Here is a 27370-nt window from a genome sequence, read left to right on the forward strand (position 1 = left end):
TGGATTCCAGGCTGAGAAAAAAAAAAAAAAAAGCTGTCGCCTTAACATAATAGCACTTTGCTTGCCAGTGGTCAGTCAGTTATGCAATCCAAGCTGGTGTTACATAAACCTGTTCGGCCCCAGTTACACCACAAGCTCAGTAGAGGTCGGGTGCCAGGACTTCAAGGGATTTGAGAAGATCATAGTTTAATCTCTTAGTGGGATCAGAAGCCAGAGAGAGATCAACAGCTGCACAAGATTTTGTAGTTAGAGAGGTCAAAGGTTCGAGCCCCTTGACAGTCGCTGTCCTGAGGATGCTCGATGAAAGCACCGAACTCCAAGCTGCATTATCTACATTATTCTTTTCTATTCTGTTGTTTCTAGTCTTACATTTTTAACACCATGTGTATTTCCTTGACTAATATTTGACTTACAGAGGTACATCTACTGTCATGATTTTTGAAAAACAATGTGTCAGTGACATCAGAGGTTTTAGCAGATTAGCCGGGCAAATTTCAGCAATTATAAGATGACTTAAGTCTAATTGAAAAGAAACAACAAAAATGACACAAAACGTATAAATATAGCATTTGCGCATGATATGGTGATATAAGATTAGGTTAGGTTGCATTATGTTAAGAAAGAAAATCTACATTCAGTCAGTTGATGAAGAAACTGAAAGAAAACTAATAAATCTAGAGTGTCTAGAGAGACAATTATAATGATGATGAAGAAAAATGATATCATTATTAATTCCAAGCAGAATCCTGGTGAGCTGCTCAGCTTTTATTGTTGAAAAGGGCACAGGTCTGATTTATGCATAATATGAAATAAAAGGCTTTTTAAATGAGGAATAACACGTGTTGGGACACGCAACAGACCACGTTATCCCATAAAATAATACAGCATGACAATTTTTGGCCTTGGATGTAATGCTCAGTGACAACAGAACAGTTTAGACATGAGTTAGACAGGCATGTAGACACCTACATTGGACCAGATAAAGACACTCACTTCCTTACTATTTTGCCCTGTTGTGATCACTTCGCTTACATCCCATTTCCGACAGGCCTGCTGTGCCTAGTTAGAGTTGCTAAGCTGTGATTGGACAATTTCTCATTAATTTTCTCCTTTAGAGGCAGACGCTCTGTTATGTTGCCCCCATGCTGTGACTACAGCTTTTCACTATTTGATGCATCAGCGAATTCTACTCTTTCTGCTCCCCACAAACATCTACTCTAATAGGTAGTCAGAAAAACTCCAGCTCATCTAATACGCATGTCTTGCGTAAACTCAAGGGAGCAGGGTGAAGGAGGGATTGAGCAGTGACTTGTTGAAATTTAACAAGCCAAAAAAAAAAAGGGTCACACAGAAGCATTTCTGTCAGTGTTGAGCTACTTATGTCCATTAAAAGCATAAATACATCCTTTAAAAAGGGTTGTGCCAGTAAAGCTTGCTTCAAATCAATCTTGTTAGTGAGGAGATAAAATTTCATAAAGCTCAAAGGACAAAGCCAAATGAGGTAGACAGGGAGGGAGAAGAAAAATAAGGGGGCGAATGATGATGATAGATCAGGTCAGGAGAGGTCGAAAAGTAACTTCATGAACTGGAGCGCATCGTATCAAAGCTTGTTCTTCTTCATCCTCCTGGAGGTAGCTATCTGCTGTGACTGTGTTACGCTGATGGGAGTGGTGAGAATGAACTGAGCTGACGCTAAGCTGAAAGCTGAAATGCACAGCACAGTTCAGGAAAGACACAGTAAAAAAAAAAAATTAATAAATAAAATAAATGAATCCATTATAGCCATGTCAGAGTCGCCTTTCCCACCCTGCTCTGTTTTGTGTGCCTGACCTGAACCCAACCTTCAGAGGCAGTTCATAAAGCAGTGTTTTGTGCCACTTTTGGAAAAGAACATAAAAGTTACATTGATGCTCATACTGTCCTTTCAAAAATAATGCTAAGCCTATATGTGTCATTGTTAAAGGCCACGGGCACACAACCTAGATGGAGATGGAAAGTGCTGCCTATATTTAGTCCATATAAATGAAACCAGTCAGCTATTAGCTTGTAGCTTTGAGAGAAGTGATGTTGAATTCTTAATACGGCTATTCCGTCTCAGATGATTTATCAACATACTCCATGAAGACGTTTTAACCCAATCTAGTCACAATGGCTCATACAGCCAATCTCTTCCGCTGCACATGTATTTGTTTATACATATGCGTGTGTTTAGACACATCTCAACATCTCTCAGAAATCCAGCCTGTGTGAACTGCGTCATCATCCTGTCAGTCCTCTGCAGAGTAATGAGCCCTAATGCGCCTCTGTTGCTCCCCCAGCCTGAGCCTCCTGACGAGTTTCCCCCTTCTTTCCTCCCTCACTTGATGTCCCAGAGGGAAATGTGTCCCTGGCCCTTATTAAGCGGTCAGAGCCGATCATATCACTGCAGCTGACTTTTACTAGACGACGATTTTGCAGACTGCGAAGGAGTAACATCAGTCGTCAGATAAAGAAATGAACAGAGATGAGAAAAAAAAAATTAGTCACCAGAGATGGCAAAAGAATGACACATGAAGTGAAAAAGGAAGACATGGAAGAGAAGGATGAGGGAAGATAACGAGGCAGGAAACACTCATTTACATTTCAGCTGTTAGGAAAGAGGTCTTCAAAAGTGGCAGTGAGGAAATGAGTTGGAGGGGGAAGGAGAGTGGAGTATGTGAGGAACAGCAGAGCGGAGAAAACAGAATGAGTAGGACAGTGAGTGAGTTAGGAAAGTAGAAAAGTCTGGAGGAAATAACTGAAGACACTTTGGTTTCATTTAGTGCAGTGATTATACTTTCTTTGATTTAGGGATGAAAAACACAAACCCACTTGGCAAAGGCACGGCAACATTACTTCAGAAATATTTCAGATATTGTCTGTTTGTCATTTGACTCAGTGTGAGGTAGGATTGGCGCCTGCATCCCGCGTGACCCGGAAACGAAAAAGCGGTAGAGGATGAATGAATGAAAGAATGAACTTCATAGTCGCTGCCTGCAACCTCACAGCCCAACACCCCTCCAGAGTGTGTTTGCGGTCGTTGTTTGGTCAGTCGTGTCCCCCATTCACTGCCACTTGCATTTTGTGCGTCCAACAACTTCCCCCATTATCCAAACAGCAGCCAGTTTCTACAGTATCAACCCAAAGGATACAGCGTGAAGGAGCCGAATCTGTCGGAAGTGACTATGGACTTAATGAAAAACAAAAGCAGGCGCACCATTGTAGCTGTTATTCTGGATGGGACAACATACACCACTTTCAAATCCAGACAGCTACCTCTCCACATAATCATATGGAAGACCTCCTCTCCAACTGCAGACACCTATTACCAGCCCGGTAACCTCTCAGGTGAGGATAAGGCTGATTGCCGGCTGCTTGGAATGAATTTTGAACTATGAATTTTTTAGCATACATCTGCACTGCGTGCGTCATGCTCACTTTGCTCACTCAGTCTTCTTTCTCCTCAAAAAGACGAGCCCGTCTGTAGCAAACATTAGTCATCAATGGGTTTTGACTCATCTGAGGCATCATGCTCCCCTCAGGCAGGATTATTTTTCTCTTGTTTAAAATGCATGGAGATAAGGCATGCTGAATTGAATACAGGGCACTAGCATGCATACATTTTCTGGGATAAAAAAAGAGACAACACACCCACAGTTAAAGTTTACTAAATTAATTATGTAAAAGTCATTTCTGTAATCTGGATGATATGCATTGAGACTTTGCATCATGAATATTTGAAAGCGTAAAAGAGGTCTTTCAAGATGTGAACTGTTTTGCCTCTTTTCTCGTGAAAGCTAGAGTATCAGCAGTTGCTCAAATTGCAGAGTAAAAACTCTCCACACTGGATATGAACCCAAGATGGCAGCATATCAAACTGAATGATCCAGCCAGCTGAGCTGACAGAAGATCTGAGCAGCAGGGAGTTCCTCCACTCCCAGTGTGAAAGCATCGAGTCTGGAAAGTTTTATTTAAGTTCAACTTTCTTTTCTATTGTGAGTCCATGCAGTTCGTCCCTACCTCATTCTAGAAATATAAACAAATCATATCTTATATTATCAGCTTTTACATCATCCTCTGCATCTTACGAGGTGCAGAAACATACTACGAACTGTGTTTGCTTTGTCTCATGTGTCACGTTATGCCTTCTGTCATCTACCACTTCCCTCCTTTCATGCATGTGAGGCACCAGACCGTGAAGGCAACTTTGTGAAACTCTACTGTATACACACACACACACACACACACATGCACACACACTGTCCTCAGCAGACCTCTGAGAGCTTTCATGATGTTTATGTAAGTCCTCATTTACCAGCATGGTATAACCTGATTTCAGCCTTTGAGGAAAAATGCGACATTGGTCTGATCAGTTTGCAGACATGGCTGAAGGTGATTCCTAAGATTGGGGTTTTAATCTTTGCTTCACATGTCTTACATATAAAATTATCCTCAGTATCTTCGGTAAATGATCACAGTAAAAGTTTTAATGTCTAAACTTGTTCAACTGTTTTCTGTGTCTGTACAGATCCCGATCTCTGACCTTTGTACAGCAGGAGCACTGAATGCAACTTGGAGGGACGACTATTTGACCTAAATAAGAGGAAAAAAGGACTTTGTGGCACTGAGTTCATTCTGATCCATTTTTCCTGAGAACAGACTGGGTAGTTTTGTTTTTTTTTTTTTTATCTCATTCATTGCACAGAATGGATACGCCTGAAGAGACAATGCAGAGTGGTGACTTGACAGTCTGCTGACAGTCAGGTAGCAGAAAAAGGTTCACTGTTTAAATGACATCACATTTCCTACGAAGATTTATTCTGAGGGCAATATGAGGAGGACAGGAGGATACAGCTGTCCAGCTTGTCTATTTCAAATGTAATGACGTGACAACAAGGCAATATGCTTGTGCTCATCGCGAGGAGGCTCAGAGACTTCACTGTGAACATTGTAAGAAGGCAAGTCCTGCTTACATCCTACAGATGGCTCACTTGTGAAGTGCATACATACACATAAACACACTGAGAGGATGAATTGGATGTAAACAATGAGTAAGTGAGTCTGTTTCAAATGTTGAACGCAGACAGTAAGAGTCTAAACACCTGCATGTTGAGCGGGAGAACAATGCTAAAATCCAGCTCCATGTTATATAGCTACATTGTAGCATGCTATTGTTTGTCAGCATTGTGTGTACTGCACTTGACATGCATGGTCACGATATTTCTCTTTTTCTCTTAAGCGTCTACATGCTTCGTTTTATTAGTTAATAAAAAATTACATGCACGGAGATGGCTTTACAGTTGTTAATCTTTTTTTTTTTTTTATCAATTTTAAGTTTTATTTGGGAATACTTTTTTTGTATATTTTCAATTGTGTCACATGCCATGTTTCTCTACCTTTGAAGAGAGTTGTGCAAAGTTAAAACTTTCTACTGTATGAGTCTTATAGTACATTGAATCATCTCTGATATAATTTCATTAAATTCATAAGAATGGGACATGATCATCTGATTCATCAATTTTTCTTACAACGGTCAAAATCTACACGTGAATATTTGTTTAATATTTAAAAATTTGTCTTTTTTTTTAATCCTATTAACTGAAGGTCATTTAAAATTGTAAAAAAAAAAACAAAAACAAAAAAACAACATGTGCCACCAGTATTTCAGTGGACTCAAGGCAGTGAGACAGTAAAACACAATTTTTTAGTGTGCAGGCTGAGGAGTGACGAAGTCAACAAAATTGTAGAGGACAGACTTGTGAATTATGAATGACTTTATCTGTCAGACTACCAGCCATACATTATTTTACGAATGAAATTATGAATTCACTGTCAGCATGAAAGGACAGGACTTCATCCGACCACAGACTAAATGCGTATTAATAGTACCATGGCGTCATCTTCATTCAGTGACTTCGGGTCCAGTTAAAATGATCACAGGCTTTCCTGTTTTAAATAACATGACTGCAGATCTATTATACAGATATCAGAGGACTTTGTCATCTGCCCACATGTATCATAAAGTGGTCATTTTATCTGGCCAGACTGTTGCCTCCCTTTAATATTCAACTGCATATTAGGTTAACGAAGCACAGGGAAGTCAGTTACTTGTTAATCATGGAAATTATGGAATTAATTTTTTGCATTTTGATAGACTGAATCGTGACACCAAGCACTTCCGAGACCACAGCTGAGGCAGAGTAAAGGCCTTCCTTCCTTCCTTTCTTTCTTAATCTTAATGGACTGATATGATTTTTTTTCTGCCTATGAATTTCATTAGGCATTGTATAAGTGAGTGGTACAGTGCGCATCAGTCTTGTGTGTGTGTTTGCGTGTGTGTGCGCGTGTTTGCATGTGTGTGTGTGCGTGCGTGTGTTAGCCCTTCAGGCTATCCCAGACACTCCATCTGTAGTCCTGCCAGGCTTGGCTGACCATCTTTGGGGAGACAAGAGTTGATGTAACAAGCACAGATGAGTGAATTCATGCACCCACATGCAGAGAAATCTGTTCTACACACACACACACACACACACACACACACACACATACACACACACAAGTATATGACTGTCATGACTGACTGTATATGAAATACAGCAGTAATGAATGTGAGCAGTCAGTGTGACCATCCTCACTGGAAAAAGGGAGGAAATCTAGATATCCTATCACTGATTACCCTGAACAGAGAATCACGCTGTGCACAATTCTGACATTGTCCTGCCAAAAAAGTCTGTATGTCGGTCCAAGGTTATAAAAGCACAAATCTCAAGGAAAACCCAAATTACACACAAAACAGTGCTGGCAAAGTTAAAAAAATCTTTCACATCGTGGTCGCATAGACTGTTTTGCCAAAAATAGTGATCACTGGCCTTTTTGGCAGAACATTTAATCAAGCACAGGGACTGGGCCAGGAGACGAAAGGAGAAAGATACAAACACAGTGAAGGACACAGCAGACTGTTGTGGGGAAATGATTTGACAGACGTGACAACTTAGCCAAGGATAGCCTGACCTGACCGACTAATCTGTGAGATAAACAAGATGTTTCCCTCACAATGGAGATACAGGTTAGAACACTGTCTGACAGATGCTTGAAAAGTCAAAGATAACCTCAGACCATGTCAAAGAACTGAATCAACTACTGACCAATAATCTGCACGGTGAAAATATTCTAAATGATTAAATGATCTTTAAATAAGTGTGGGTTGTATTTCCAGGAGTGAAGGATGCATTAAATATACGATAATATAATACAATATAATATACAACTGGCCTCTGACACATACAAACCAATGTGTTTTTCTTGAATAGCTGTAGCACTCACAAAGATGCCTATATATGGAGTCAGCGGGGCCGAGGAAAACAATGATGTAAACCTGGCTCCTTTACTTGTAGTTTTTCTTGGCAAACTGGAGCTTAACTTTTACCTCAGCAGGTCACTGTCACTAAACAAGTCAAATCTGCTGGGAGGCCAACAAAACAGTATTATTTGTTTGAATAACAATTGTGGCAGTGAGACTTGTGCTATCAAAGTGTTGTGTTTGCAGAGGATTATATTTATAACGTGTGTGTGTGTTATCATTACAGTTTGCTGCCTGTAACAATCAAAGTATGCCAACTTTCACCACTTTCTCATCACAATTAAAACCTTAAAGGAAGAAATAATTCAAATATGTTGACAGGAAGAGTAGCAGAAGTTGTTGAGGTTGTAATCAATTACAAGTATTCTGTTGTAAAGGTGTAACATAGCTAAGAGAGGCAATTTCTGAGTCTATAGATCCTTTTGATTGTGTCTGCATGTGTGTGTATGTGCTTGTTTACGTGTGTGTGTATGGGTGTGTGCGTTTAAGCAAATGTCCTTTAAGTGAGATCTGAACGATATCTACTCATTTGCAATGTCAAAGCATAAAACAAAGATAAAGATAGACAGTTGGTGCGCATGGTTGCTTTCACAGTATGACTAAATGTTTGTGTGTGTGTGTGTGTGCGTGTCTTTGTGCGTTTGTGTGCCTATTCCAGTAAAGAATGACTCACAGGCTCATTCTAGTCATTCTAAAGATTTGCAAATTTTACAAGCCAAGTTTAAATTCTGACTGCCAAAATGTTGTTTTCCTCCTCAGCAGCTAGGCGGCACAGGTCGCATCATGTCGTATCAGATCTTTGTACATTTGTGTTTTCTGATGTAAACAGCTCAACAACCCTCTGAAGCTCTCCTGGAAGTTCACAACAAACAAAAGGTGAACAGCGCTGTTGAGTGTTGATGTAATGATACAGTGATCTAGATAACGCCCTATGATGCCAAATGTGATTAAATGCTACTTTCCAGTTTCCTGTGATGTTTTTTTCGGTACTGCAGAATCCATTCTAATGAGTAAACCATACATGCATGTATGAAACTATATTTTGGTGCAATCGTGTTAATGAGATGGCTAAAGCAGCTTTAAATTAATTTAATAATATAAAACATAAAACTCTTAGAAAGGAGTAGTTTAAGCAGAGAAAAGACAATAAACAGTCATTTCGGCGTGGAAGGTTGCGCTTGCGTTTCAAATGAAAGAATTTCCATTTATGAGCCGATCAATTCACCTCAATTGATCTATAAAGACTATGATGATTAATGATGTTACATAACATGATGAAATGTTCATTTATATAATTAATCCACGGAGCGTCTGGCTGCAGCATATGTTCCTATCAGCAGGTGCAGAGTGATAAAGTGTCCGAGAGCCAGAAAAACATGGCAGTCACATTCTGGCCTGAAAGGCGGCTGAACAGCAATGAAACACACATATGTCTACACACACTCACAGACACACAAACACACATAATCCATACAAACATAAACACACACTCTTTGTCCTTCATTCCAGTCAATACACAGTGACATCTCAAAAAAATATTCAAATTCAGCCTAACCAAGAGTAATGGAACTTCAGAATCTACAAAATGTTTAAGTTTGTCTAGTGGGGATGTGTGCTGTTTAGGAGGAGGAAAATGCAGCTGCAATTACTGGAGAAATGACAGTTACAGAAAACAAAGGTTGGCCAGTTCTGCTCTTTAACATAAGACTTGAAATCGTGCCTGGAGAATCCATTGGTCTCCTCTTCCAGCACACGTCCTGATTCATCTGGCCACACACACATACACACAGCAGTGTGACTGTGTCTGTCTGGAAACGGATGAGACAGAGAGGAGGGCCGAGAATGCTGAAAGTGGGGGGAGGCCAGAGGGAGGAGAGGTGGAAAGTTGCAACTTCAGGGCAATATAGACCGCATACTATGAGAAGGAATGCATGTGTCTTTGTAGGGGAGAGAAAGAGCAAAGGGAAAGAAGAGAGGTGGAGAGAGGAGGAGGAGGAGGAAGAAGTGAGGAGGGAGGGATCTAAGCTAAGGCTGCAGCGTGGCTCTGTGTCTGAATGAAAGAACCTCTCTCTCTCTGTCCCACTCTCTCCTGCTGTCCGTCTGTATATATGACTTACATCCGCTGCAGCAAGTGAGCACATGTCCAGAGCAAACATAGAGGGACTCCAAGTGACTTCAAGCTGGGAGTAAATATTTTCCAGAAATTTCAGCTCAAGGTGAAACTTTCAACTTTCGAGAAGCTGGATTACTGCGACTGCTTTCTTTTTGGCTGCTTTGCACCCCACCCCCCCCAAAAAAAGTGACTAAAAGATTTGAAAACTTTTCTGCTTTGGGAGTTTGTGCTGTGATCCTGGATTCCTTGGGGCACTCATCCTGCCAGCCAACTCCTGATCCCCTCACAATCAAAAGAACTCACTGGATTTGGATCAGCTTAACTTTAAACACACATCACAGAAGCCGGCTGCCACTCAAGGATGATGTTTACAATATAGCCTGTGAAATCCTGAGCGCTTTGTAGGTCTATGGCCAACTCGCAGGCAGGTGTAATGATGGCTCCGTGTGTTTGATAAACACACATCCACAACTCTACAAACACATATGGCTGCTTGACCCTGCTGAGACCAGGACATCAGATGAAGACATCCATCACTATAAAGTATTATAGGAATTTCAACTTTGAATTTCATACCTGTCTCTGAGAGGTGCTGGCGGGCTTTAAATATATCCACAGGCCACATACAAACTGCTTTGATCGAGGGCATAACTACATCAAGAGCCAAAATATCCTGAACTGAAGGACACCACATTCTCACCATGACCATCCAGTTCTATAATCTGGTCCCACAATGCATCATGCACCCCACTTCCTTCCCTCACCTACTTGTTTTGGCGCTGCTGTTGCTCCTCCAGCCCTGGTGGGGGAGATGTCATCCCCAGTGTTTGGACTACAAGCCTCCGTTTGAGCCACAGCAGCCACTGGTCTTCTGCAAGGAGTACTCTAAGTTTGGATGCTGCGATCTGGAGAAGGATGAACAGATTTCAGTCAGGTTTTACAGCATCATGGAGAACTTTGACCATTCAGGTTTTATCACCTGTGGCAAGTACATCCGCAACATCCTCTGCCAGGTAAGAGAAATGTTTTGGTCATATTTTGATGGCATGGACAAGCATTCATCTCTCTGTGTATTAAAGGAACAATGAGGAATAACATGTACCAGTCACCTGCTCTTGTAAGGAACACAAGAAAAACAACCGTCCCCAGACTTGGTGAACCTAAAATGTCTCTCAAGCAAGTTTGTTTTGTCTGCGGATGTTTCCAGGCCCAACTAGGAAACCTGGTGTTGATGTAATACATCATGATGTCCTTAAGATGAACACAGTGTGCACATTTTCATCCCTGTGGCTTATTTTGCCAGGTAAAAATAATACCATTTATATTCCAGAAGGGGGCTAAATAACCACAGAGACCGCCTGGAAATACAAGTTTGTCTTTCAGCCCAAGGGAAACTGTTGTGTGGTTTGTCATGAGTGAGAACTAAAGTACAGTAACCAACAAAACATGCGGTTTAATGGCTACATGAAGAAATTGGCATTTGTTAGACAGAAGTCACTTGTGCTTAAAAAGCTCAACCACAGTCTTAAAAACTCAGGCTTCATGTGTTTTTTATTGGGTTAGCTTGTAACTGGAGTGAACACGCAGCCAAATGATGCAACTATATCAGAAGGAATTCTTTGAGTTTACTCACAGCATACTGAAATATGTACCTAAAGTTGACTCACAAGTCGATCCACTAAATCTGAAAAGTACACTTTTTCCCTCCCAGAAATCATAAGTTTTGTGTCACAGGCAGGAGGTCGCCATGAGTAAGTTATTTCTCCAGCGCTTGATGCAGAACAGGTGTGTGAAACAAGATTCAGACACAATGAAAAGCACATAAGATATTTTCGGATCCATTCACTGAAATAATCAGAGGACTTTGAGTATTCTGGACATTAAATAACAACCACATTTACAGAGATCTCTATTCTGGCCAATGTTGTAGATGAGAAAACCAAATTAAACTGGATTCTATGGAAATATTAGTGACAACAAACAGTGAGCGTCTTGCTGCAGCTGCCAGATTCAGCACAGAGTTTCTCAGGACTGCATTTCTAAAAAAAAATGACTCATACTGCATTTGGCTAAGTTAGACTTAATATTGTGACAAATTTGATTTGGATCCTGAGTGAGATTCCAATCTTATTTAATGTTGGAGAATAGTGACTTTCTATTTCAGTGTCAGTGCATTTTAGTTTATTTTCTGACCTTGCTAAACTTGGACGGTGGCCCTTAAAGCCAGTCCTGCTGGTTGATTGCATAATACAGGGCTGACTTTGCAATCCAGAAACTAACTACGTGCAGATCGTGAGTGCAAATTAGATGATTACTGCAGCAGGCCTGCCCATACACTTCAGATAAAATCTTCATTCTACAAAAGCCAAAACAAGGCAGCTGAGGGCTACCCCTCTAGTAACACTTTCACCCTCCATTATCAGCATCGAACAGTGGAAACGAGGTGAAAGTCAGCGACAAATCCCCCAACTCCTAAAATATAGGTTTCTAACACAGTCGTAATTATAGTCCACTGTGGTTCTTTCTGAGCAGTGCAGGCCACGTCTGGAGCATAATGACAGCACTGCAGAGCTCATGTGACCTTCAATGATTATTCTAGTTTAACTAAGTTATTGCCAGTTTTTTCTCTTTTTTTAAAGCACAAACACAGCTGTTTTTTTGTTTTTTTGTTTTTTTTAATCTGGTTATGTTGCACTGAAACACGTAATGGGTCTGTCTTTGAGTAATGAATGATTTGTGTTCACCTAAAAATGTTATTTAGCTTTTTAAAGTCTTTTTGGAAGTATTTTTCTGTGGTTGTGGCTGCTCCCAGGTCGATGGTTTGAAGTAAAGGAGAGCCTGGAGGTGGTCAAGTTTCTGCACTGCCAGGGTACTTATCCTGGGTAAACCTGCCACACTAAGGCCCTCTGTTCGAACTGCTCCACTGGAGCTTCCTGATATAAGACACGGGGGAGAAAGAGAGATATGTGGGCAGACGGAAGAGACAAAGAGACACAGACAGCGAAAAAAAAAAAAAATAGTGCATGTATGTGTGTGTGTTATAAGGAGAAAGGGGAGCTTGACTGACTAAACAAACAACCATTTCCTCCTCTGACCAGGAGAGCAGGATATATCAAGTTCCTGAAATGGAGAGACTGACAGAAGAAGATGAAAAAGAGAGAAAAGAAAGAGAAGGGCAGGCATGGAAAGCGAAAGAAAAGAGAACAGTAACTTCAGGAGATGTTAATTTAACATCATTGTGTAGAGTAAGAATGTGTGTGTGTGTGTGTGTGTGTGTGTGTGTGTGTGTGTGTGTGTGTGTGTGTTATAAACAGCTATTGTTCTATCTCTCTCTTTAATCAGTTTTATGGTGAGTAAATACAATATTAAACTAAGAGCAAAAAGTCACCTAAGGCCACTTCAAAAACAATTAGCATGCATTCACCTGAAAAAAAAAAAAAAAAAACACAGAATTTTTTCCTCTGCCATCTTTTTAAAAAGCTCAGATAAGTACTGCTGCTGTCAAAGTATGTTTTAGTCTGTTTAGACATTTAAAAAGGTCCCATGGTGAAGCTTGATTTGCAATAAGCTGCAGATGCTGGCATTTCCCAGCAGTACTTGAATGCACCACACCACAACAAATCTTAAACACAAGGACACTCAGTATCCAACAAGCTGATGGTGTTGTTTTCCTTTTCTTTTCTGAACCACAATTCCAACAACTGAAGTTTAGCATGAAGACGCAGAGAACCCAGTCCTTCTCTTTTCTCTCTGTCTTTACTTTTTACTGTCCCTTTTCTCCGTCTGTCCCTTTTGAGGCGAGGCAAGGTTCAAATTTACACATTTACCAGCCATCTGTTTGCCACGAGGCTTCACTTTCTTGGCTGTAATAAAACACAGCCATGTGGACCAGTGAGTGCAGCACGGGGAGTCAGGAAGATAGGTGCCAGCAGAAAAGGCTTTTATTCCCATTTCAAGTTTGAATCTGTTTGTTCTAAACCGGACAGCGTAAACACAAAATTAGAGCACTTTCAAGTGGCACCATTGTTCGGGAACAGCTGTTAGTAGTTAAAGCATTTATCCAACTCTTTGTTAGAAAGACCCAAAATAAGACAGTCTGAGAACAATGACTGGTTTATGAAGATAATTTGAACCTGTTTTCATAAACCTATCAAGTGTCTTTATGCGAAACGTCAGCATGACTCTTGTTTGATATGGTGTTTTAGTAAATGGTGAAGTAGATCAATCCAACATAGGAATCTACTTTATGTCCCAGTTCGCTCCAAAACCTGCTTTCATCAACAGCGCCAGCAGCTCAGACTGAACTCTGCTTTTGTTTTTCCCTTTCAAGCTGAAGCTGATTCCCAGAAAGACTTTGAACTCTGTCCAGAAATGTACTTTCATTCCACTTGACAAAGCTTCTCTGTCAGCTTCTGTGCATGTTCTTTTAGTCAGTGATGATACTATTTATTAATGCCACCGTCTGAGGGCAAAATTAAATCAAGTCCAAATCATCTTTGATTAAAGTACATCATAGCTAGGTAATTCACGCAATGCCAAGCAAAAACAGAGACCATCAAATAAATGAACTCATATAGCTGGTAATAGAAATAGTTTGTAAACCTCTTAAATAGTACAGATTTAAAAATAAATAAATAAATAAATAAAGTGTTGAGAGAAACATGGGAACATGAATCTTGACACTAGCTACACTGTGCCCATCTGGTGATGAGGAATTAAACAAAATGCATATACAAACAAACATACTTGGGTCTAACTTAAAGGAATATCAACAAATAAATCAATAATTAAACCAACAAAGACTAACAGCAACACCGGCGCATCCAAACTGCTCAAACATATATAACTTTCTTCCTTTTCTGTCTCCATACTATATCTATAATTTATAACGCGTCACAGTTAATGGGGCTTTTTCTTCTTGACATGCACAAAGAAATAAGAGTGAAAATTATTCATAAGCTGACCTTTCAGGTGCAGGCACACAAAAGAAATGTTACATAAATAGTTTGCTTGTTTAAGTTAGAAAGTTTTTTTGTGCCGTAGTTTTCACAGACCAGTCTTTATTATTGCATGGGATTATTAGTATGCAGGTACACTTTCTTTGTATGATAATCAAAAAAACTAATTTTAAAACTTTTGTCCACAGAAGACAGACACAATGTTAAGAGACTAACTAATTCCCTTTCTGTTATTAAGGTATTGTCAGTTACAGAGGTTCATTGTGAAACTTTGCCACAATGCAACAGAAACTTTCCTTGCTGTTATTTCTCCATGGGAATGAAGAGACAGCAGCACATTTCGTTTCAAGGCTCTGACTTCTTCTGATGTGTGCTGAACACTCATCTCAGCCAGCTGTCCAGAGGAAATTGATTGTATGTTTTCTGTAAACTGCAAAAATTCCACAACCGTACCTGCTCCCATGGGCATTTTCAGCACACACTATACTTCGCTGGCAATGTAGCTAAACGCAGTTCGTGCATTGCTTGACCATCCATCTAGTGATGTGCATTACTGCGTTTTTCAGGCTATGGGTGAATAAGTGATGTTTATTCCTTTGGGTCCTGTTTCCTGTCAATGATCTGTTATCTGGCACCAAGTAAAAGAGCACCAGTCGACCACATGATGGTTTGGTTGCTGTGCCTCCCTACAGCTCACCATCCTGGATGTGGACAGCGTGGTTGTGACTTAATAACTGAGTGGACTGTCCTTGTATCCATTTATACCAGGCAGCACTCAGACAGCCCATATATAACCCAGTGTGACCAGTTACAGTTAGGCAGTGAGGTGGTGAGCAGCTGCGGTGGAACAAGAACACACATCCTCTATTTATCTGATCCTTACATCTCTTTAACGACATCTGAGATAAACCCACAACAAAAAACAAGGTTAAGGAGTATAGACACAAAACCCCGTTCATGAAGAGAGGAAAAATTACTGAATCACATATTGTGTTTGCCAATAATGTCATGATAAATTGCTTAAAAAGACAAAACATGTTTGGTATTCAATATCTCTGACAAACATCCATTAACACCCAGACTGTATATGGTTCCTTCTGCTAAAAACATTTAGTACAAACATCTAGAATATACATCCATCTCAAATTTTGTTTGTTAAAAACAGTTTCCATTTAGGAGTCGGCTTCCTCAAAATTCCATCATGTCCAAAATTGTTAACTGTTAAATTTGTGTTTCATTTCCAGGAGTGTTCTCCATACGCTGCTCACCTGTATGATGCTGAGGATGCCAACACACCCATGCGGATCCTGCCTGGACTGTGTGGTGATTACTGCTACAACTACTGGCATCAGTGTCGCTACACACTAAGTCTCCTCTTGGAGAACATGGGGAGCCCGCAGCAGCTCTCAAACCTGACTGCAGCTATAGAAGAAGATCGCAGAAGGTTCTGTGACTTACTGGAGCTGAAGGACAAACAGTACTGCTATCCAAATGTACTGACAAACGCAGGTACGGTGTTGGATGGATGGATGTTTTTATGTTTTATGTAACATGAGACTTTGGACAGACTGGGATTACTGCCCATGTATACACTCAGGTTTTAGTAGTGAAGTCTTATCCTAAAACACCTCCTTCTTTTTGTGCACTTGTAGAAATCCACATCTTATCAGACAACTCTTCCTCTGTGTCTCCTTTTTTTCTGTCCTTAGAGCTAAATGCTAACCTCGGCTTGATGCGTGAAGATCCTGAAGGTTGTCTAGAGTTGTGTTTGCAGGAGGTTGCCAATGGGCTTCGTAACCCCGTGGCCATGATTCACGCAAACGATGGAACTCATCGCATCTTTGTGGCTGAGCAGCTGGGCTATGTGTGGGTGTATTTGGCTAACGGCTCCAGGATTGACCGTCCTTTCCTCAACCTCACCCGCGCTGTCCTCACGTCACCTTGGGCTGGGGACGAGAGGGGATTCCTCTGCATTGCCCTGCACCCGAGGTTCATACTCTCATAGTGCGAGTTATTTGTGAGGATTATTCAAAAAAGGGAGACCACTGACATCCAGCTTTTCTTCTTTACTTAGATTCACAACAGTTAGAAAAGCCTATGTGTACTACTCTGTGTCTGTCAAGAGGGAGGAGAGGATACGTATCAGCGAGTTCACGCTTTCCACACACGATGACAACCAGCTAGACCACTCCTCTGAGAGGTGAGACATTCAAAGAAAATGATGATAGTTTGTCTGAGAATTGTGCGGCTGTGACCATGGATAGTCATCTCTTTGTGTAGAACCATTCTTGAGGTGGTAGAGCCGGCATCCAACCATAATGGCGGACAGCTTTTGTTTGGCCATGATGGCTACCTGTACATCTTCATTGGTGACGGCGGTCGAGCTGGGGACCCCTTTGGGAAGTTTGGCAACTCACAGAACAGGTAAACATAATTTAACAAATTCATGTGAACTAAGCCTATGGAAAAGTTTAACATCTGATCAGTTAAAATAATTCTAATTACAATTATTATTTCACCGTCTCCCTCTTCCATGTAATTTAAAATGATTTACCCAAATAGGATAAATGCAGCCCTCAGGTCGATCTACTGAAAGAGAAATTGCTGATTTAAAACAAATTTAAAAACCTCCTTGAGACTGAGGTGTTTTCAAAATACCAAAGTGTTTCAAAAACCAATCCCTTCTGGCTTTTAGTTAAATAAATTCAAGTCAAATAAAGCTGAATGAAAAGAAGTGAGACTATAGATAATTTAACGTTCCAACTGTAAGAGATAGCTGTTTGGAGAACAATTATGTTTCCAATAAAAACAGCCTCTTAAACTGAACCTCCCAGGGCTGGGAACCTGCTAATCTCTGTAGCGCACTCCTTTACTGAGACTTCAACTGCCAGTTTATATGCCAACTACATTATTCATCAAATTCAGCCAAAACTTACCTTATTGGGTTGGTTTATTGATGGGTAGCAACTCATTGTGCAGTCACATACTGCATTTAAAGACATGTTGTCAGTTAATATTTCTCCAATTATGATTATATAACAAGTCAAGGAGAGGTGGCAGGGTGTGTTTATGCCAAGAGCGGTATATTTACAGTTTAAGGGATGAGATGTCTTAGAAGGAACTGCGGGGCGTTTTTGGTCTTTTACTGTGTTGGTAAACATTACTCACCTCTCAAACCATATTAACTTTAAGTTATAATTTATTTCACTCGTTCAGTTAAGATTCTAGCTGCATCTTAAGGCACTTGTGTATTTATACAGAAACATTATGGGTGAGTGCTGCATGTGGACATGCAGATAGTACTTTGAGTAGTTTTCACTGTAACGAAGGTTTTGTCCTCCAGCTATAAATGCCGGCTGTCATTTTATTGAGTTACTTAAATGTTAATTGTTGCCAAAGGATAATAAGTCAGAATAAGGTCAGAAGTATAAATAACTGATGGTTGTATGCATGATGAACAATAAGCAATGAATGTCATACACAGGAAATTGTGGAGCTGGCAGATAGTTGGACTAAAAATTATGAACCACTGTGATGCAGCTATGTTATGAGAATAAATCACTTTGATCAAAATTACAGCCTTGAACCAAAATGAAGAAAAACCTGTTTGGTGAAGCTAAATCCATGGCTAGGAAAACATTTGTGCTATCAGTCTCGGCAGCAGGTTGATGGCACGGTTTATGAAACATTGAGGTTTCGCTGTGGTGCTGACACCTCTTCTCCAGACAGCTACAGCTAAGCTTTGGAGCTAGTTAGTCTCTGAGGGGTTTGTTGACATGCTGTATGAGCTACTCTGGGAAAGACGGAGGATACGCTCGGCCAAGTCAAATATTGACACGACACATTGCGGCCTGCCACACACTGGTATGTGTAGGGGAGAGAGTGCAGAGCGTGGGACTGGAAAGAGTGGAAAAGGTGTGTAAGTAGGCAGTGATGACAGTAGTAGAATGGTAAAAATGGAGGGCAAGTCTAGACTTTACATGGAGAGAAGGACATCACGATGGGGACTGATTTGTACATTAATTTAAAAGTGACGATCGGACTTCAGAGTTAAATTAAGTGGAAAAGCGGAAATTTAAAGCCAGCTTGGTCTTTAAATTCTGCTGACTCTTTCACACTCTCTTGTCCACTCCTTATATTTGACAGGTCAGCACTTCTCGGCAAAGTGCTGCGTCTTGATGTCGACAACAATGACGACGGAGCCCCGTACAGCATCCCGTCAGACAACCCATTTCTGGGGGACAAAGAAGCACGGCCTGGTATATATTCCAATGACATGGAACAATCTTATGAAGTGACTATTTAAAGCAAATGGCTCTGGTGTGCTCTGTGGACAGTGTTGATAATTGTTCAGTCTTCAAGAGTTATGTGCTACTGCGTATCAGCATGTAAATTTTTTCTTTCTTGTTTTCCTACTTTATTTGTAGAGATTTATGCCTATGGAGTGCGTAACATGTGGCGCTGCTCCATCGACCGCGGCGACCCTGCTACAGGCCAAGGCAGAGGCAGGATGATTTGTGGTGATGTGGGCCAGAATAAATACGAAGAGGTGGACATCATTGTTAAAGGTGTGCTTGTGTATAGTTTGACACAGCATTTCTTGGGAGGGATTTTACTTTTTAGCTTTAATGCACATACTTTTAAGATTTCACTTCAGGTTTTTAACTCACTCAACAGTAAAAGTTGTCATTATCTCCCCATTCACACACTATAAAAAAAAAAATTCTCTGAGAAACGGCACAGTCAGACAGTGAGTCACACATAATAGGTTAATCTGAGACCGCAGTGGAAGTGAATGGGGCCCGGCTACGTTGAGTTCCAAAAGTGGAACGAAATAAACATAAAATTACAAGTTTCTTTAGCCAGACAAACAATAGGTCTGTGAGTTTTATAGAGTAAATTTACTGAATATGGAAGCAACCCCATTAGAAGAGACTGTTCACTGGCTTCTTACATGCTTTAACTAACTGTGTTGACTGGCTCTTTAAAGGAGGCAACTATGGCTGGAGGGCCAAAGAAGGATTCAGCTGCTATGATCGCAAACTCTGCCAAAACTCATCTCTAGGTGAGTTGACTTCCCAGGACACTGTCACAGAATTTAGAGTACGTCACCTGAGTCTAATATTTTACACAGAGGGACACAAAATGGCCTCTGAAAAATGGATGCAGATGTGAGCTATGACATGCTTCTTTTGGGGGGGGGGGGGGTTTCTCCCAAACTCACATTTTACGAAACGCACAACCGAGACGATTTTATTTCATTTATGTCTTCTATTGCTTTTCTGTGAAAGCTCATTTATCCTTCTAACATTTATTCTGCTTCTTCAAGTTTGTGACCTCGGGCTTTTGAGTATGAGGCACTTTGAGAAACTTTGTTTGTCTATGCACCTACAACCTACAGTACGTGAGCAGAATGCTGTCTTACTTTTTATGTGAGCAACAGCGTTTCGTGATGTTTTGTTCTTTCTCTGTGTAGATGATGTCTTGCCTATCTTTGCCTACCCACACAAATTGGGCAAATCAGTGACAGGAGGATACATCTACAGAGGCTGTGAGATGCCCAACCTCAATGGTCTCTACATCTTTGGGGATTTCATGAGTGGGTATGTGTTTATTTGCCTGCTGGTGCATGTGTCACTACAAAATCCCATCTTAGGTATGGGCGCAAAACATAAACACTTAGAATAACACAAAGCACAGTAAGCTGTTGTTACACTGAATAATGTGGATAAGCATGTGCCTCTGTTTGTTTCCATTTAGGCGTCTGATGTCTTTAAAGGAGAATGTCAGCACGGGTGAATGGCAGTACAATGAGATCTGTATGGGAAAAGACCAGATCTGCAGATTCCCCAAACTAATCAACAGCTATTATAAATACATCATCTCTTTTGCTGAGGATGAGGCAGGTAAAGACTGCATATGAGCATCTAGGGGGAATACTACAGCACTGCATGACTAACAAAAAGTAAAAGGTGTAAGGTCATTGGGGTGTGGGAAAGTTTGTTTTTGTTTTGTTTTGAGGATTAAATTTAGCAACGTAATATGATAATGTGGTATATTTTTTGAAAACTTTTTCTTGTCAGTAAGCTTTCATCAACGTGTAATGATGTTATTCCAAACTTGAAGAGCTGGTCACAGCCAAAACCAAACTGCTGTACTTCAAGGTGTTTTTGCATAAAATGGAATGAAATTACATTCGATTTAAACTGATGGTAGATACAGCTGAGTTGTGTGAATAGCTTCACTTACTAAGTTGCCAAAGTTTAGCAAGTGGAGTTCACATGTTAAAGCAGAAGTTTTGGTTTGACTTGGATTAAAAAGAGCAAGCTGCTGATTTAACAGTGAGAGTGTTGAACACATGCTGCTGACCTTAGATTATTTCATCCCTCCCACAGAAAATGCTCCGGAGGAGATTTAAATCAGAAAGTTCAAAGTCCAAACGTCTTAGCCATAAGACTCCTTCCCAATTTTACATCTTCTCCCCTCTATGCTGCTATCTTTCTCCCTTTCTCCTCTACATTCTTCCTGTTTTTCCCGCTGATGCTCCTCTTCCTTTTATCTGTTTATTTCTGCCCCACTCTCTCTCCTTTTCCTCTGTCCATTTGTCTAGGTGAGCTGTACTTCTTATCCACTGGAGTCCCGAGTGCAACAGCCAGAGCAGGAATCATTTATAAGATAGTGGACCCTTCCAGGTAGCTAACCATTCCAATAATTCTTCATGCCTTCAGGAGTGCGTGGCAGGTCTGATCAAATATGAAACAGCTTCTAAAGATTGTTGTTTTTGTCCAGAGGACAGCTGTGAGAGTCAAGTCATGTAATTTTTCATTCATATTTTAAGGATAAAGAGATCAAACTTCAGTAGAAGTGAAACTAGGACTTATTTAGACTAAATATTAGATATTACAAACAGAATGTAATTAAAGTCAGATCAAATCAAACTTAATTGTAATTTTGCAGAGCATTAAAATTTTAGTGCAAGCGGAATGAGATTACTTAAAAGTACTTGAAAAAGCTACAGAGCTCAAAACATATGCAAGTGTCATTTCATTTTATTTCCGTTTTCTCTTGTGATCGCACAGACGAGCTCCACCAGGAAAATGCAGGATCAAGCCTTCACATGTTAAGGTTAAGGGAAAACTGATTCACTTCTATCCCAAGGAAGGTATGAGGATTCTTAAAATCATCCTTTATCATTTCATTTCTTAGATTACTTCTGTTTTAATTTTCTTTGCTTTTGTTGTTGATCTCTGTACATTTGACTCTTACCAACAACTCATCAAATTTTATCTTTCAGCGAACAGTCCACTCTCACTATTCTGTCAATGTGCACGACCGTCGTTCTTTTTTATTTTTTTACAGTGTAAAAATGTCTTTATTTTGCCCTTGATGTCTTTGCAGAGTTTGTAATCAACAAGAAACCAACTACAACAGCAGCTCCTACGACGACCACAAGAAGAACAACAACAACAACGAAAAAAACTCCAAGAAAGCCTATAATAATAATAAAGCCGCCCATGCCGACAAGAAAAACAACACGAAAAACACAGCTAGCACCACCACCTGCAACACCAGAGCCAAGAAAAACAACAGCAAAGCCTACACCACCGACAGCAAGAAAAACAACTGTGAACGCACCAACAATAAAAACAACCCAAGCCACAACTGTAAAGCCAACAACCTTACGCACAACTGTCCGGACGACCATGGCAACAACACCTGCAAAGACCACGCCTTCTGGTAGGCCCAACGGTGCACCCGTTAACCGAGCCAGCTCTACAGATTATCCCACTTCTAGGTCAACTGTTAACCCAGCCACTAGGTCTACTACTCACCCGACCACTATGTCGACCGTTAGGGCTAACGTTAAACCGGCCAGTACAGCAGTGCACACCTCGCCTGGGGGCGAAGCCACCAGGGCTGAACCAGGTGGTTTCCTCTTCTGCACTCTGCTTTTCTTTTACTTCATAACATGTTAATAACTACATTTACATTTCCCACCACCATGCACATTTTCAAAGTGGAGGTTTCTTTTCTATTTGCTTTCATTTTATAAGATCATACCGCTTTTAGAAGAACTAGTGGCAGCTATCATTGTAAAAAAAAGCAAAACAGAACAACAAACTAAAACCAAAGTTGCAGAGAATAGTCACCTATGTCTTAGTTGCTGTAGTTGCATGCCGACTAATGCTGACTCAAGGTTATATGAAAATATAATTGAATTGTTTGGCAGCTAGGTTACTGTAAATATGCAAAGGGGCATTTTTCCATGTTTTACTGTATATTAGTTCTAAATCCGTACTGTAGCACAGATATGAGCTTCTTTTTTTTTACTATGGCATTTTATTTAAAACGTGCTAACAGTTTTATCATAGACAAGAAGAGAAAAAAAAATATTGAGAGCTCACTTGGACCATTTTGAACATTATAAGTTATATATAAGTTATATAGCTTTGAGATATAGTCGACATGTCTTTCTTGTAATGCCTCTAAGCAAGGTGATAAATAGGCTAAATAAAATATCATATAAGTGTAATTGTTAGATACATTTATATTTGTTTTAAATAATTCTTTGCATTGTTTTCTAAGATAGTTAATTAACTTGACTCAATTTCTATAAAATTTTCAATTAAAACAGTTTAAATTAGATGACTTTTTCTCTCCACCTTCTTTGATATAATTTCTTTCTTTTGTATGTGTATCTTCAGTTTTTGCACTTACACTGCAACATCTCAGCACTGGAAGATTCAAAAGAAAATAAACCATAAAAAGTCTTTGAAATTGTGGAAGTAAGAACAGATTAAAATTGTATTCCCAACATTAAATGTTAATGAAATTGCAGTTCAATTGTTTGAATTTTAATATTAACTCCAGCAGTGTGTGGTGTTTTAACTACAGGGTATATTAGTAATTTATACATTTGCCTGTGCGGATACAAACTAGGAGAGGAGCCATTTGCACAAGCTAATGTCAAACTCAGGTACAGGAGAATTAGTTAACATGGCCTTCGGTCCCAATTTTAATTCCTGCTTAAGTGCGTTTCTTTGGCTGGTACAAGAGTCTAAAGCAGGATAAATGGTGCTTTTCTATGTGTTGAGTTTTTGCACTACTTTAACTTAAATCAGTTACATTGGCTTTATTTATTATGAATAAATGGTTCTGCATCAGCTTCAGTTTGGACATTCATCTTTGTGTGTCTGTGTTTATGGTTGTTGTTGTTTTTTTCCCTTTTCCTGCCCTCAAAGAGATTAATTCATAAAATGGCCGTAGGTTCAGTTAAGAAAGATCCTCAGTGCTTCATTCACCACTTTGATGCATTATTTAAAGTAATATTTCCTCATTCAATTTCTTGACAAGAGCTGGATGAGAAGCTCAATACCACTCGAATGTTTCCCAAGTTAGGAACGGAAAGAGCAGGAACGGTGAAGCCTGAGCCTGTAACTGGGGACAAGAATTGACTACTATATCTTATCATCAGATGAGCAGACAGGAAAGAAATGAAAAATCATATATTTGTGGTTTCACAGGGGTTTTATGCTGAGCAATTACAATACTTGAACACTTTAGTTTTAATATGCTGAAGCTTAACATCTTAGTTTGTAAAGGTGGAGGCACATTTTGTTTCCCTTCGTCTTTGTGTTATATGCTGAGCTGACTAGCTGCTGGAAGTAGCTTCATATTTACTGAGTATTAGTTTACAGCAGAAATAAAGTCTTTTACACGTTGTTCATCTACATATATTTAAATAAAGGGGGTGATTCTGTTTCTCCCTCAGGTTATCGCACAACCATCATGACTGCAGTCTCCTCTAGGATTGCTCAAACTCCAGTCATCCCCACACATCCAACCAGGAGAAATGAGAGACCCCTTCACTTTCCCCAGCGTATCACCTCAGCACCACAGCTTCCTCCCTCCGTGACCTCTCTGCAACAAACCCCTAAACGTTACCCCGAGCGTCCTGCAGCGTTGGCCACACCACGTCCACCATATTGGAGCCAGAGAACCACTGTTTCTTCATACAAACCCCCGAGACCACCAATCAGCACGGTCCTGCCTAAAGCACAAGAAGAGAAGTCGCGGGCTGGGGAGAAGCTGGAACGTGCTGGGGTGGACAACCAAATATATAAGAGGCCCAGAGGAAGAGGAAGAGGTGACCATAGAGGAAGAGGAGGGAGAAGGCTGAGGGTCGGCTCGGTGCGGCTTGTGAGCGCCGACGGTTTATCAGATCGAGGCAGAGTGGAGATCTTTATCAGAGGAGTGTGGGGGACGGTGTGTGATGACCTCTTCACCAGCAAGGCAGGCAACGTGGTGTGTCGACAGCTCGGCTTCACGAGAGCTCTGGCTGTGATGAAGAGGGCCGCGCTGGGGGAGGCAGACAGCAGCGTTAGGATCTTTCTGGATGACGTGGAATGTGAGGGGGGGGAGAGGTCACTACTAGAGTGCAAGAGAGCCAGGGTCGGGAAACACAACTGCTCTCATGGAGAAGATGTAGGGGTGATCTGCGGTTAGCAGGGAGGGGTGAAAAGTATGAAAGTGGACAGTGGACTGATTGGGAGTTCTGTCACACACAGGAGGTGAAACCCTTAGGAACAGGCGAGAACAGAATATCGATGAAGGTGTTCAAGACTTCATGTTGAATCAGGAATGTTCAAGTCAATTTGCCAAATTCTTTCTTGCTTCTTTTTTTTTTTTTTTTACTGCCACCCTCTGCTGTTATCTATCTTTATTACTTTGCAGTTCTCACTATTCAATGTGCACAAAGGAGAGGAAAGTGTGGAGGAGGTGCAAAACTTGGGACTTTTAATGACTTATAGTCTGTGTCTGTTTGAAGGCAGTTTTTCCTAAACCCACTCAGTCCACTGTTGTGTAAAAGCACACACAGAAACAAGAATGATCTGGAATGATGTGGTTAAATCACCATTGCTGATTGCAACGATCGCAGCCAAATCAAGAGCTGCAGAGGTGAAATAAATATGCATACTAATTCACATGTTTGAGCATCCATATGTATAAAGTTCTAACTTTCTAACTCTGCTGAGTTTGACTGTTAACTGCTCCACAAAACGACACAGCAACGGGTGGTAAAACAATGTTCCCTTGAAATAACTGCTAACTATTTGGTTCATGACCATGAGTCCAAATAGTCTTTACAACGGTGTCTGTGGCTTCAGAGAATGCTTATTTCAATGAACGACCGGATGCTTTTCACTGTGTGTTGGAAAAGAATAATGTTCTACTCTTCCACTTCATTTCAGACTTTTATCTCATAAATACAAATGTGAATCTACCCCAAACTGATTTAAACGGAGAACCCTGTTCTGTTTACGCATTTAGCAGCAATGGTGTTAAAATACTCAACTGTGCGACATGATGTTTGGATAGCAGGTCTATTTTCTATTTGCATTTTGATACCTTTTTGAATTCATTTTTATGGGTACAAAAATCTGAAGGAGGTCAAACAAGGAAATGCTGGACATTGTGTACAATGAATGTAATAAAATGTTTCCAGTTTTATATAAAGAGATCTAAGAGCAAACTGATTTTTTTGTGATTGTCTTTTATTTTCTACCGAAATTGATAATAACAATGGAAACTTCTACCCTTAAACACATTTTCTGTCCATGTTACACACACTCTTGGAGGAGAAACCTTAAAGGTATGTCAAATATTCCACAACATCCTGCTGTCTGAAACAGCTGCCTGAAATTTAAGGCTTCTGATCATTTTCACTGTCGCTCATAAGCAGCAGATAGCAGCACTTTCTAAAGGTTTATTTTAATTATGAATTCCTTCAATTTACCATTGTTCATAGTATGAACAGGCTTGAATTGGTTGGGACTGAAAATTTTTTTCCCCACTTTTTATTTTTTGTGTTATATTTTAGAGCCAAATAGGATTAAAAAAAGAAAAAAAAAATCAATTGCACAAGGGAAACTTAATGTTTTTCAGTTGTACACTTCCATTATTATTGATAGCATTATTATCCATGTTTTAAGATTATTATGTGATTTGAATCATTGCTGACAGAAAATGACTTATTGTCCTGTTGTTTCTTTTCCAAATTAACCACATAAAGGAGTTTGGTCATCTGACAGGAGTGAGACCGTGTTGGTGAATCACAGATTTTCAACATGAAACTAGAGAAGAGGCCTGTGTGAATGTTTTGATTGAGAGACCCCTGGTGGAAGAAGTAACACACTGTGCTTTTAATGACGTCCAATACAACGTAAAGTTGGAATAAATGAGAAAATGAGTCATGAATTAATTAATTAATTGGTGTGTCTGTTAGAGTCCCATAGGGTGCACCAACAGGAACCTTCTGACTGCACTGAGAGCAAAAATATTTTAGTCTTATTGTAGAGCTGAAGATTGGGGATGGGAAGAAGTCATTGGAGCAAATGAACTGTGACAGATGACAGAAATCGACTGAAGCACAAAATGTTTCCCATGAATAATAACAACGTATGACTACTACAGACAGCAATGTCAAAGACAATTTGGCTCTAAAAGTGGTTTTAAATTCAACATCATTAAGCCTTTCAATGTTCCCCACAACTTGAACAAATGAATAGAAAATAAAATAATTTTTTTTGCTTTTGCCTCTAGACCAGGAGGAGGCAGTCATGTATCAAGTTTTAGCACCATGCAGCGGCTGATAGGTAACAGAAAAGGTAAGTGCAGCAGCCATTATGCACTGGATGTGGTTAGGAGATGCTTTTACAATATGAAATTATGGTATTGCCCAAATAAGACAGCTGAGTGATGCATCTAATAGCCCCAATCAAGCCATCAGTTAACACGTTGTCCTATCTATCTCTCTTAGTTCTGTTCACTGGCTCCATTAAGTCGTATGCAAACTCATGTGTGAAATGTATCATGTATTGCAAAGCAATAGAAAATCAAATCCTACTTAATCATAATCAT

General features: G+C 40.1%; 1 protein-coding gene across 1 annotated transcript; it reads left to right on the top strand.

Annotated features, from left to right (window-relative positions):
* The first annotated feature begins 9923 nt into the window (after positions 1–9923).
* On the top strand, positions 9924–25050 carry LOC115053029 (HHIP-like protein 1). Its single transcript, XM_029517585.1, has 14 exons — positions 9924–10504; positions 15694–15958; positions 16159–16438; positions 16524–16649; positions 16730–16873; positions 18596–18708; positions 18877–19017; positions 19440–19514; positions 19926–20052; positions 20210–20355; positions 21060–21141; positions 21529–21611; positions 21848–22186; positions 24222–25050. Exons 1-14 carry the CDS (start codon positions 10193–10195, stop codon positions 24953–24955), a joined length of 2967 nt encoding a protein of 988 aa, XP_029373445.1. The 5' UTR covers positions 9924–10192; the 3' UTR covers positions 24956–25050.
* The last annotated feature ends 2320 nt before the right edge of the window (positions 25051–27370 follow it).

Source organism: Echeneis naucrates, chromosome 13 (assembly GCF_900963305.1).
Source record: "Echeneis naucrates chromosome 13, fEcheNa1.1, whole genome shotgun sequence".
NCBI classification, from domain to species: domain Eukaryota; kingdom Metazoa; phylum Chordata; class Actinopteri; order Carangiformes; family Echeneidae; genus Echeneis; species Echeneis naucrates.